At 38.9% G+C, this 13,000-nt stretch overlaps 1 protein-coding gene across 1 annotated transcript; it reads left to right on the top strand.

The window, feature by feature from the left end:
* The first annotated feature begins 289 nt into the window (after window positions 1-289).
* LOC131021648 (uncharacterized) lies at window positions 290-1,687 on the top strand. Its single transcript, XM_057950903.1, has 4 exons — window positions 290-744; window positions 809-991; window positions 1,064-1,305; window positions 1,382-1,687. The coding sequence occupies exons 1-4, from the start codon at window positions 442-444 to the stop codon at window positions 1,623-1,625; spliced, it is 972 nt and encodes a 323-aa protein (XP_057806886.1). The 5' UTR covers window positions 290-441; the 3' UTR covers window positions 1,626-1,687.
* Window positions 1,688-13,000: the final 11,313 nt, after the last annotated feature.

Genomic DNA, 13,000 nt, shown 5'->3' with positions numbered 1-13,000 from the left:
CCGATGGATACTTGTCATCTACTTCTCAAACGACCATGGCAATATGATCAAATTGTCATGATGGTCATAAGAAGAGAAGCGGATATGAAACGGTCATTGCTGGAGAAGGAGTTACGGGATGATAAGCGGAGAGAGAGAAAAGAGAGACAGTATTGAAAAATTAATAATAGAGGTAAAATTATCTTCATTTATAAAAATCTATTGATTTTTAAGTTTTTTAGTAGATATTTTTTTTTTGTTATTTATGCGAAATTTACTAATTATTTGAAATTTTTGAAAATTTCACAAGAGCAATAATTGAACAAATGCAAAACTATGATTGCTAATACATATCCGATATGGTATTAACAAACCGTCTTTATTGACTATGAAAGTCAACACCAAACACCACTATCAACCCATTGAGATTTGAAGTAGAGTGAGATAACCGAGGACGAAGCAATGGCGGCACCGATGATGATGGGATGCGATGTGAATCACCAAAGAGTAAAAGGCAACGGCATATGGATGCATGTAGCTGAGAAAGGATCAGGGCCGTTGGTGCTGCTGCTCCATGGCTTCCCGGAGACCTGGTTCTCATGGCACCGTCAGATGGAGTTCCTTGCCGGCCACGGCTACCACGCCGTCGCTCCCGATTTGCGAGGTTTCGGCGACACCGATGCCCCCCTCTCCCCTTCTTCTTACACTTGGCTGCACATCGTCGGCGATCTCATTGCCCTGCTCGACCACTTCTCTGTCCAACAGGTTTCTCTAATCTCTCTCTCTCTCTAGAAATATACAGTGATAATAAATTGGCATGTGGAAATAGGCGTATGTGGTGGGGACGGACTGGGGAGCTGTTGCCGCTTGGTATCTGAGCTTGCTGCGCCCCGACAGAGTCAAAGGAATCGTAGTTCTTTCCGTTCCGTTCGCTCCTCGCTTTACTAACATTAAACCCCTCGAATCAATGAAGCAAATGTTTGGAGATGACTTCTACTTCTGCCAGTTCCAGGTAATTAATCAATCAATCACCCAATTTTTGCGACTTAAAATCATTAAAAAAAAAAAAAAAAATTGAACTCAGGAAGCAGGGAGAGCGGAGAGGGCGTTAGCGAGGTACGATTGCGCGACGGTTATGAAGAAGTTCCTGCTCATTAACAAGACTGAGATGCTCATCGCGCCTCCCGGAACCGAAATCATCGATTTCCTAGAAACGCCATCGGTGACGCCGCCGTGGATCACGGAGGAAGAGATTCAGGTGTTCGCCGACAAATTCCAGGAGTCGGGCTTCACGGGCGGTTTCAATTATTACCGAGCCCTAAACTTGTGAGTATCCGATCCACATATGTTTTGTCGTCGGTAAATTGATCACTAGCGCTGTAATGGTGAAATCTGATGACAGAAATTGGGAGCTGCTAGCGGCGTGGCAAGGATCGAAGATCGGAGTTCCGGCGAAGTTGATTGTGGGTGACAAGGATATGGGATTCAAAAGCGGCGGTACAAAGGAATACATCGAGAGCTCCACCTTCAAAACCTTAGTCCCAGATCATGAGATCGTCGTTCTAGATGGTCATCACTTCATCCATTTAGAGAGGGCCCACCAAGTTTCCCACGAAATTTTCTCTTTCATTCTCAAACTCTCTTGATTCATTAATAATGTACGATTCCAAATAATAATAATGCTATATATGATCAGTTCGTTACTCAATTTCATTCAATTTTTACTCACACACTATTGATCGCACATTTTTTATGAGTAAAATGGGATGCTGCTATATCATTAAAGAGAGAGATAGAGAGGGGACAGGTGAGTTGCATTGTTTGGGGTAGTTGTGATTCTAGAATCATATCTTTTCACTGCAGTGACATATACCATTTGCATTTGATTTCATGCAATTATAAAGCAACACCTGGCATCCTATGGACGAATAGTTTTCAGGAAGAGAGTCGAATGCAGAAGATATATGATAGCACACATTGATTTTAGTGTTAATAGGCAAAAGTGCCCCATTCCTTATTCATATTTTAAAAAATGCCCACCCTTATCATGCAAAGCTATCCATGCCCTAAATTACTAATTAACCCTTAAGTGGGTCAACATCAAATGTAATGATTTCGGTTCTCTTATACAATCTTACACATTTTTGAGTTTCAATGCATTTCTTTACAATAATGACCGAAATGATTTCAATCTGTGCATGCAATGATTTTGTAAGTCACTGTATATATATATATATAGTGTTCATATCTTTAAATTGTAAATATATCGACCGGACACTAATTAACGCTTAAACAATATATTAAATTAAATTCAGCAAAATAGTAAAAATTAATATAAAGATACAAATAGATAGAATACAAACTTTTATGTCGATATATCATCGATCCGGCCGGTAAAATGGCCAGAGAAATGTATCCGACCGGGTACATTTCAATTTACAAATGACCCGGTCGGATACATTTTTCCTTGACAATTACCGGCCGGATCGATGATATTTAGGCATAAAATATTCTATTTTATTCAATTTCATAAAAAAAAAAATCAAGACGCTAATAATATATATCCATGCGTATCTATCTTAAATTTTTTTTTCCCTTTAATATCTTAATTTCAATACATATATTCTTTGAAATTATTTGTATATAAATATATATATATATATATATATATATATATATATATATATTGTGTTATTCTTGAATGTTGATATATAGTACTATATAACACTATATATCGTGTAAATCAATTGATATCTTTAAATTTAAAATATACTCAATATCCGTCCCAAATAAATGCATGCTTGTTACCCAAAAAAATCATGCATGTTACCGATACATAAAGGTAAAAATATCTTTCTTCAAAATTTGATTCCCTTTTGATAGACATAAAGCCGATACAATCGGCTTCTTCACTTTTACCCACTTACTTTAAAATACTAGGGTTTTTTACTCCACCACACACCTCTATCGGCTTCTTCACTTTTACCCACCGAGAGAGAGAGTTCAAAAGATTGAAGCACAGAGAGTTCAAAAGATTGAAGCACACTCGGACTCATCCATGGCATCTTCTTCACAGGTATTTATTTTTAATTTTCATGAAATTGAATAGAATAATGTATGCTAAAACACGATCGGTCCGGCCGGTGAAGTGGCCGGATAAATCGATCCGGCCGAGAACATTATTTAAATGAAACATACGGCCGGATCGATTTATCCGGCCACTTCACCAGCCGGACCGATCGTGTTTTAGCATAAATTATTCCATTTTAATTAGTTGTATGTTTATATTAATCATTAGAAATTTACTGAATTTAATTTAATTATATTTGTTTAAGTAATCATTATTGAATTATTATTGCGAGTTTTGCTGGGTATTACATTGCATTGTTTGTGTGGTTTTTGTGTAATTTAATAAAATAAAGTATTTTATGCCTATATAGAAACTATCCGGCCGGCACTATGCCCGAAATAATGCGTCCGGCCGGAACAGTTTCAATCTGAAATGTACCCGGACGGATTCATTTTACCGGACACTTCACCGGCCGGATAGTTTCTTTTTAGGCCTAAAATACGTTACTAAATATATCTGTATGTTTACGTTAATTATTGAAACTGTTATTTTACTGAAACTGTTATTGTTTAATTATTGAAACTGTTATTAAATAAATATATTTAATTGTTTAATTATTAATTATTGAAACTGTTATTGCTTGGTAAAATATTAAATTGCAGTTTTTTAATATTTTACTGAATTTAATTAAATTGCTTGGTATTAATTGCAGTTTAATATTACTGAATTTTACTGAATTTAGTATTAAATTGCAGTTTAATTAAATTGGTTGGTATTGATTAAATTGTAGTTATTTAATTATGCCTATTTGTATTATTTTTTAATTTTTTTACTGAATTTAATATGGTATTCATTTTGTAAATGAATAGGCGAATGTCCCATATCTTCGTCGCGACACTATAGACCAGACGGAGGTTGCTATCAGCACCTACTATAGGGATTCACATTTTCCGGAGCTGGTTGAAACTTTAAATGTGGTCGGCGAACAGTGCAATTCAGATTTATTGGGAAGATTTAGAGCATCATGTTTTGGGCATTTCACTGATTGGAGGCCCGGCGCGAAGAGCAATAAAGCATTACACCAGATTGTATCGAGGCAGATTGTGTCAGAAGAAAATGAGATGTGCTTCTTTCTGTGCGGAGCACGAGTCAGATTTTCCCCTGCGGACTACGCATTAGTGACTGGGCTCAATTTCGGGGGATCGAGGTTCGATGCGACATTACAGCACGACTGCAGTCGCGTGGAGGCATACCGACGATTCTGCGGTACGCGAAGCATGACCATACAGTCGCTCATCAAACGCGTGTGCGATTTGGATAGTCGAGTGGATGATGAGGATGGGAGCCTGTACCTTCGTGCTGTCCTCGTGTGTGTGGCTCACACCCTTGTTCTTGGGTTGGATGCGCGGGTACAGCCGTGGCTTTGGGTGTTGGTGGATGATCTGGCTGCATTTGATAGATTCCCCTGGGGCGCGTATTCGTATAAGATGTTATGCCATTATACGAGAGAGACAGGAAAGGGCGAGAAGTATCACTTCTACGGTCCTTCGTGGGCTTTATATGTCTGGGCATTGGAGCGCGTCCCGGGCTTCGGACACATGGTCGCAGCATCTAGCGGTGATCCGACAACGCACCCTCGGTGTTTGAGATGGACTTTCAGGGGTAAGCCGAAGCTTCACGGCCTGCGCGATCTATTCGAGGGACAGGTAATCAGTTATTTAAGATTATCCTCCACACCGTTACTGGTTTTACTTATGTTCTAATATATTATCTTTGTTGCTTTCTAGGGTGGTGTCATGCCCCTGGACCCCGATGCTGACGATCTGTCGAGTCACTACTTCATATCAGCGCTGACACCGGGCGAACTCTCGGTGAGCTTCAGGCCCCCCGACAACCCATTAGCTCGGGGTGTCCAATTTCCACAGGGCACCGGAGCCCGTGTTGTGGAGGAGCGCGGGGACGAGGAGGATGTACCTAGACAGCCTCGTACGACTCGCAGTCACAGTGTCCGGGGCCCTGTGAGGGATGCTCGACAGCACGAGCCGGCTCGTCATTCAGTAGATCCGGGCAAGCGCCCTGTGAGGGATGCTCGACCCCACGAGCCGGCTCGTCATTCAGTAGATCCGGGCAAGCGCCCAGCGCCGCATACTTCTTCATCGTCGAGCGGATCTCGGACTGTATCCAGTCCCAGCGAGGGTGAGGTGGATCGTAAGTGGGTGAAGAAGACGATCCGTCAGGAGATTAAGAAGGCCTTCGGCAAATTCGTGGAGAAATTGAAGAGCAAGGGCAAAAAGGATAGGTGCAAGAAGAGCAAACATTTCCGAGTGCCCGACTCCCCTGATGATGATGACCAGCGACGGTCCCCTGATGATTACCAGCCACGGTCTCCTCCACAGCGACGGTCTCCTCCACCCAGTGCTTCAGGGCCCGACGCTTCAGAGCCGGCTCGTCATTCACGTTCCTGCGACGACGACCCCCGCGGTGAGGAACCACGCCATCCAGAGACCCAGGATTACAACGAGCAGTGGCGGGCCATGAATCAGTCTGTTCAGGGCGACTACACACCGGCGGAGCAGACTTTTGACTGGTCGACCCAGGTCTACCCTCATTGGTCTTCCCCATTCCTGAAGCCGCAGTATAGAACAGAGACCCCGATATTCTTTGCTGAACCGCTCACTTCTATTGCACCACATGAGTGGGGACAGTCCAGTTCGGCAGGACAGGCTCAGACGGAGGAGCCTGAGCCACAGGCAGAGCAGCCACAGGTACTGCTGCTGCAGCACCTAGAGCAGCCGCCGGCAGAGCAGCAGCCAGCAGAGCAGCCGCCGGCAGAGCAGCCGCCAGCAGAGCCCCCGCGTCGCAGTCAGAGGGTGAGGCGTCCGTCTAACTATCAGCGATCGCCTTGGGTTAATAGCCAAATGCCACGTCCAGTGACACAAGTCTGCAGTGACCATTATGAGAAGTGGATGGCTAGGTGTCGAGAGGGTAGGGGTCGTGAGATTTATGTCAAGGCAAGTGGTGGTTTGCGGGAGTACGACGACTTCGCGCGGGTGGATAATGTCAGCCAGGAATTCACAACTGGGGTAAATAATCTATTGATTTTAACATTGTTAAATTACTTTCTACTAACATTATTAAAAAAAATGAGATCTAGGTCCAGATCCATAAGATCCACAGGGTTTCGAGTCCTGACCTGAATCCATTATTTTTTCTCTTTTAAAATAAATTTATAAATATTGAATTAACCAAAAATAAAATCATAATTATCGTTTAGAGTTTTACCAATTATTCAAAAATAAATAATTAAACCATAATCTATAAAAAAAATATTATAAAAATTCAAAATAAGTAAATATATAATAATTAAGCACTAAATAAGTTAAGGTATTGGAGGAGATGCTACTGTGCGGGGCGGTGAAGAAGCTGGTGGCGCTGCTGCATGGTCGACAGTCGACAACCAAGAGATTGGGCGCGTGTGAGTTGACAAGGTGCAAGTCGGATCCGATGAGTACAAGGGCGGCTAAGCTGATGCCGGAGGTGGATTGCCGAAATTAAAAAAAAAAAAGAAAAAAAAGAAGAAGTTAAAGTGCAGATCCACCCCTGAAGTAGATGGAGCAATTAAACTCAAACGTTTAACGGACGTTAACGGTGTTAGAGGTCTGGGTTTAATTGCACCCTTTTCTTGGACTATAGGGGGGTGTTTGCGCCAATGTCAAGAATGGGGGGCTAAACGCTATAGGGACCTCTATTTTAGGGGTGGATCTGCACCTTAACCCTTTTTTTAATGTCAAATTTGGGGATTGGGGAGTTAAGCCCACTGATCCGCCACTGATTGTATCAATAATTTTGTCTATATAATATAATTTTATATGTGTCACTATGTCTCATTCTTATATCTATTATTATAAAAATATTTTTCGTAAAATAAAATTTATTATAATCTTATGAATTATACTTAATTTTTATTTTGAAAAATTAAATTTTTCAAAGAGTATATACCATGACTTTGAATTTATCAACTTATTATTAGCTAATAAAAGTAAAATTAAATGATAAAAAATAATTATATACCCTAATTTGATGAAATAAACCCTAGTTAATAATCACAAAATTAAACTAAAACATACAAAATTAAAATTGAAGAAAAAATATATAAAATAAATAAATAAAATTAAAAGTGGGACATCAAGTATGATACACTAAATCTCATTCTATTTATTTCCCATTATATTATTTCTAAACGTATTGCACTTTTATTTATTTACTTATTTATATCCTTAATTACATTTTGTTGTTGTCTATTTTACGTGTATTCTATAGTTGATATTATTTGATAAATAATCATTTTCAATTCAGAATTCGTATGATACCATAAAATTTGATGAGTAAAATTTTGGAATAGCCAAAATGAATCATAAAACACAAATTATGGCCACTCATTGAAAAAATATAAATTTTGGCCATTTTTATAGCTTTGGGACGTTTTTGCCCTTAATTGGGCGGACTGGGTAGGGTCAGGAGCGCGGGTCACGTGCCGGGTAGGATCAGGTACGCGGGTCGGGTTAGGCATTTATGGCACTAGCTATTAGTGCCATAAGTGCCAACGAATTTTTTTTTACTCCCCCTGCCCTGTCTATCCCCCCAGACCCCCGACCCCACCCACCCCCAAGCCAAAAACAAAATAAAAAAAATTTACTCCCCCTAGATAAAAATAAATCAAATTTTACTTTTGTTATTTTATTTTATGGCACTAATAGTGCCATAAGTGCCAACGAAAATCCAAAATAAAATAAAGTAAAATGGTCTTTTTAGCACTTATGGCTAGACATGGCCATCCGAACCGGAACCGTGAACCGAAACCGGGAACCGGACCGAACCGCACGGTTCCGGAACCGGAACCGGAACCGTTAGAGACGGTTCCGAACCGGGAACCGAAACCGCCGCAAAACGGTTCGGTTACGGTTCCATTTTCAAGAACCGCCGGTTCACGGTTCCAAACCGGAACCGGAACCGTGGAACCAGCCGGAACCGCCAGAACCGGCCCGAAACCGTGCAGATGGCCATTTCATGTTCAACCATTATTACCAAAACAAGTCAAAATAATCGAAATGGGCCTATTGCTTTTCCAAATTTTTCTTGGATGTAATTTTATTTGTAGGCTCCATCTTAATCACTATAGTTCTTTAATTAAAATAATAATAAAAATATTGCTCTGTTTTGATTATTGTTTTAGCATTCATAAATATTTATAGTTTGATTTACGTTTTAAGAATTGATCTCAAGCTTAACTTTATTTAATGTATCATGTATTAATTACTGAAAAATAGCTCCTATTTACTCTAGCTTTTGTGATGGATCGGCTGGTTCCGGCAGATCAGCCTGAGATTAATTCTGTAAAGTTTTTTAATTTTATGTTATTTATTTCAAATTTGACATTATTTGACATTTTCAATGATGCTTATTGCTCACCAAATCTTTGAACAAAATATTTTTGTTATATCCATATGTAAAGCATAGTGCGAGATGCACTAATGGATCATACATTTAAATGCATATTAATAATATGATTTTAATTAAAATTACAGTACCTCAAAAATAGATATTTATGATGCTTTGGATATGCCGAATTTCATGGATATCAAAACTGGTCTTTATTGTGATTTACAAATGCTTTTTCAAGATTTTACTTCAAAATATAAGTTAAGAATATATAAGTTAATTATATAAGAATATAAGTTAAGAATATATTCTTTGTAAGAATATATAAATAAGTTAATTATATAAGTTAAGAATATATAAGAATATATTCTTTGTAAGAATATATAAGTTAATTATTTTATATTTGTAAGAATTGCAACTTTTATTTTATTAAAGCATATTTTATTTAATTAAAGCATATTTCTATTAATTAAAACATATTTTATTTGAATACAATTTAAAAAAAAATGAAAAAAAAAACTAAATCACGGTTCACGGTTCGGAACCGTCGGTTCACGGTTCCGAACCGGAACCGTGTAAGTGATAAATCGGTTCGGTTCCGGTTCCCGTGTTCGGAACCGTGGAACCGCCGGTTCCGGTTCGGTTCGAACCGGGAACCGGACCGTGGCCATGTCTACTTATGGCACTATTAGTGCCATAAGTGCTAAACATGCAGAACAAATATAGAAACAACAACATCATCTAAACCCTAAATGGAACATTTAAACCCTAAATGGATAATCTAAACTCTAAATGGAATATCTAAACCCTAGGGGAAGTGTTTAAAAAGTTCCTTTTGGCTTGGGGGTGGGTGGGGTCAGGGGTCTGGGGGGTAGACATGGCAGGGGGACTAAAAAAAAATTCGTTGGCACTTATGGCACTAAAAGTGCCATAAGTGCCTAACCCGACCCGCGTGCCTGATCCTACCCGGCACGCGACCCGCGCTCCTGACCCTACCCAGTCCGCCCAATTAGGGGTATATTAGGCATATTGCCTAATTAATGGCCATAATTTGTGTTTTTTCAATTAGTGGCCAAATATTGTGTTTGCATGTTCAATGTGGCCATTTGACACCATTGTTTCAAATTTGATATATACTTATCATTATTACTTGATAACTATTTTATTATACAAAATAATAGGGAAATCAATATATTAATAGAAACATATAAACATAAATTTGATATATACTTATCACTATATGATAACTATTTTATTATATAACTGATCACTAATTTATTAGCAACAAAATACAGCGACAGGGACGGATCCAGAAATTTTTTATTGCGGGGTGACGAAACTGTCGTTTGAGCTTTGTGCAAATAAATAATCCTGTGCCCACAACTAGACTAGCTAGTGGTAAGTCCAGAGTCGAATCCACAGGGAACTGAGCAGTAACTTCTCCTGCAAAGGTGTCACTAAAAAGGTTTTGTTTTCTGCAGTACTCTGACCGAAACGTGGTTATGGGCAGAACGGGTATCCAATCTAAACTGAAATGACAAAGTAGATAAATCAAATAACAAAATAATTCTGACTTGGGTTTGAATTACTAAACATGAATTAACACTCGATCATTGGTGCAAAGATTAATCACTATATTCACATACCAGTGGTTATAGACATAAGAATGGTCGTGCCCCTATTGTCACTTGTCACGCACACAACAAACCCCCTGCCCAATCTATCCTTTCAGTTTATGATTCCTTAGAAGGGTCAGCTAATGGAAATCAACTACCCCGGACAACATCCACGCTCTCTGCGATGGCCTATCGCTAGTTGTGCTTTGCCCAAAATGTTTTGAGGACTAGATAGACCCACTTGACTCTTACGCCGATATTTCACAGCAGTCACAGCTCCAACACCAGTTGTACTATTTTGGAGGTCGATGGCAACTCGCCTTATACCCAAAGTATTACTTGTGACCAAAACTCCCTAGTTAACTAGTGATCAATTAATTAACCAAGTTGTTAAAGTCTTTTTGGAATCAAACCTAGTGTATCGGGAATATGTTCATATAGTTGTTATGTTCAAATTAGACCTCTCGAGTTTATTCATTCATGCTTAGATCATCTTACCCAAATCAGAATATAAACTTAGCCAACCATAACGTAAATAACACAAGCAAAAGATGTAAAAGAAAACATATCTGGAATTGAAATGACTTAAATGAAAATTAAAGTACCTACGGCCGAAAGTGCCGTGCAAAACATAAAATGATAAAGTATGAGGAAATTGCCCACAGCCTGGGCTAGCTCTAACTCTCAAATAATGCTCAACAGGACGGAATTTCAGCACCCTTGGCTTGTGAAGCTCTTCGGGTATTTATAGGAGTCATTAGGGTTTGAAGGCCCAGCCCATGACTTGCGGCCGGATCCATGCAAGCATGGAGATGCGTATCTTTTTTCAGACCTAATCTTCATGAAGATATGTTTTCTTTTGGATAAGGCTGTGGTTTGGCCTTATCGGTCTCTTTTGGATAGCTACCGCCTTCCGCCTTTCTCGGACTCCCACTTGCACTTCTTCCTCGCCCGTCTGTCGTGCCTCTGTCTTCTCTTTCCTCCATTCCTTCTCTCGCCTGCCAGCTCTTGTGCGGTACTTCTGGGCATAAGGAAAAATCTTGCTTCCACAATCCCCTTTGCTTCTGGCACATACCTCTTTCACGAGAGGTGACAGCGCTTTCGACCCCTGGAGTGCTCTGAGGATTCTTCTGCTCAGTTGATTTCGCTGCTCGGAGGATTTCTCTGGTCGGATGACTTCTCTGCGCTGACAGTCAGAGGAATGACCTCCGCTCTGGCTTTTGATTTCTCTTGCGAAGCCGGCTCCTCTGCACTGACAATGTGAATCCTCTGGCAGCTAGGTTTCTTTGGCAAAGCCGACTCCGCTGGCGGCTATGATTCCTCTGGCCTTTTCGAAACCTCTGACACTCCGTTTCTCTGGCATTTTGGCCTCTTCCCCGCAAGTTGGTTCCTGCCATTGAACTATGCCCTCCCAGGCGACCAAACCACACAAACATACGGAAAAAGACTCGATCTAAACTTAAAACAAACACAAAAACAGAGCACAAACCTGGGCTCATCACGGGGCACAAAATATAAATATACTATAAATATAAAATATGATAAAAAAAATTACTACATAATAATTCTAGTCTATTAAAATTAAAATTTATGAGTTTTCATTAATTGAGACATTTGCACGATCGACCATCAAAAATCTTTTTCTCAATATATACAATCAAACTATCAATTATTCATTTATCTCTTATCCGACCGCATTCTTTATGATATTCATTACAGAAAATATCCTTTCAAACTAAGTATATATTTATTGGGGTTGAAAATTTAAAGGTTTGCTTAGTTATTATATACTTTAATTAAATACTTTAATTAAGTATATATACAAATATATATATATATATATATATATAATTAGTAAAAATATAAAAAACAATTGTGGGGGCACGTGCCCCCATGCCATGTAATGTAGATCCGTCTTAGCAACTTACACGATGCAATTATAGCATATATAACAATCGAGTATCGTATCCACAAAAACTGATAGACGAAAATACTCTAAGTAATCCTAATAATTCTCTAGAAATATTCAGGCAAGAACACAAATAAGAGGTAGGAAAGTAAAATATTCGACTCAAATAAAAATAAATAAATAAAAATAAATAACTCAAATAAATAAAATACCGATCCTAGGAATGTAAATTCATTAATCAAATTCACATAGTTAACCTATTAATCCTAATTACCAGTTTAATCCAGTTATGATGAGAGATCACAAATATAATCAAACACTCTCGAGAGAAGCATATGACAGTAGATTAATAAATTCTCTATCTCCGTTAGGTCTCAAAAAAATCTACTAACTCCCAACAGCTCACAAGAATAGCTCTCTATGATCCACCTATCTTCGCTAGGTCTCAAGGTTAAAATTATATTATACATTCCTGAATCCGCTAAATAGTTATCTCCGCTAGGTCTCAAGATTGATATTTTTGGGGCTACATGCTGTTGTTTTCAGCTGATTTAGGCTTTCCTGTGCGGTGTCGTTTTTGTTTAACGAGCTCCTTTCTAGCCTTAGGCCCTTAGTCTGCTTTCTTGTGCCTTCAAGGATTTTTTTCTTTTTTCACTTCTTTTGTATTAAACCTCAATTTCATCATGATCTATACATGAGAAGTTGAATCTTAGTGTCATGCAAGTATGAAGATATCTACGGAAACATCTGTCAATAATCTTATTAGATTATATCTTCAGTCATAAGAAAATCAGAGTTCAGATGGTTGTAGAGTGTTACGAAGTTATCCTTGAATAAGGAGGCTACCAGCTGTAAAAAAATTGCCGATAAATGAAGAAGCTGCATGCCTGCTTGAATCAAACAAGAATGTCTATTGAAACTAATATGTGAAAAAGGAAATATAACCATATTGTTGTTGGGTATGGAGCCTGATTAGTTTTCGGCTGT

The sequence above is a fragment of the Salvia miltiorrhiza genome, chromosome 4, assembly GCF_028751815.1.
Source record: "Salvia miltiorrhiza cultivar Shanhuang (shh) chromosome 4, IMPLAD_Smil_shh, whole genome shotgun sequence".
In the NCBI taxonomy this organism is placed as follows: domain Eukaryota; kingdom Viridiplantae; phylum Streptophyta; class Magnoliopsida; order Lamiales; family Lamiaceae; genus Salvia; species Salvia miltiorrhiza.
The sequence above is the reverse complement of the archived record's forward strand: the minus strand, read 5'-3'. Positions and strand labels throughout refer to the sequence as shown.

Coding starts and splice junctions, on each gene's coding strand:
- LOC131021648 (XM_057950903.1), top strand. CDS start 442: ATGGCGGCACCGATGATGATGGGATGCGATGTGAATCACCAAAGAGTA. Junction 745..808: donor ACCACTTCTCTGTCCAACAG/GTTTCTCTAATC, acceptor ATGTGGAAATAG/GCGTATGTGGTGGGGACGGA. Junction 1,306..1,381: donor TATTACCGAGCCCTAAACTT/GTGAGTATCCGA, acceptor ATCTGATGACAG/AAATTGGGAGCTGCTAGCGG.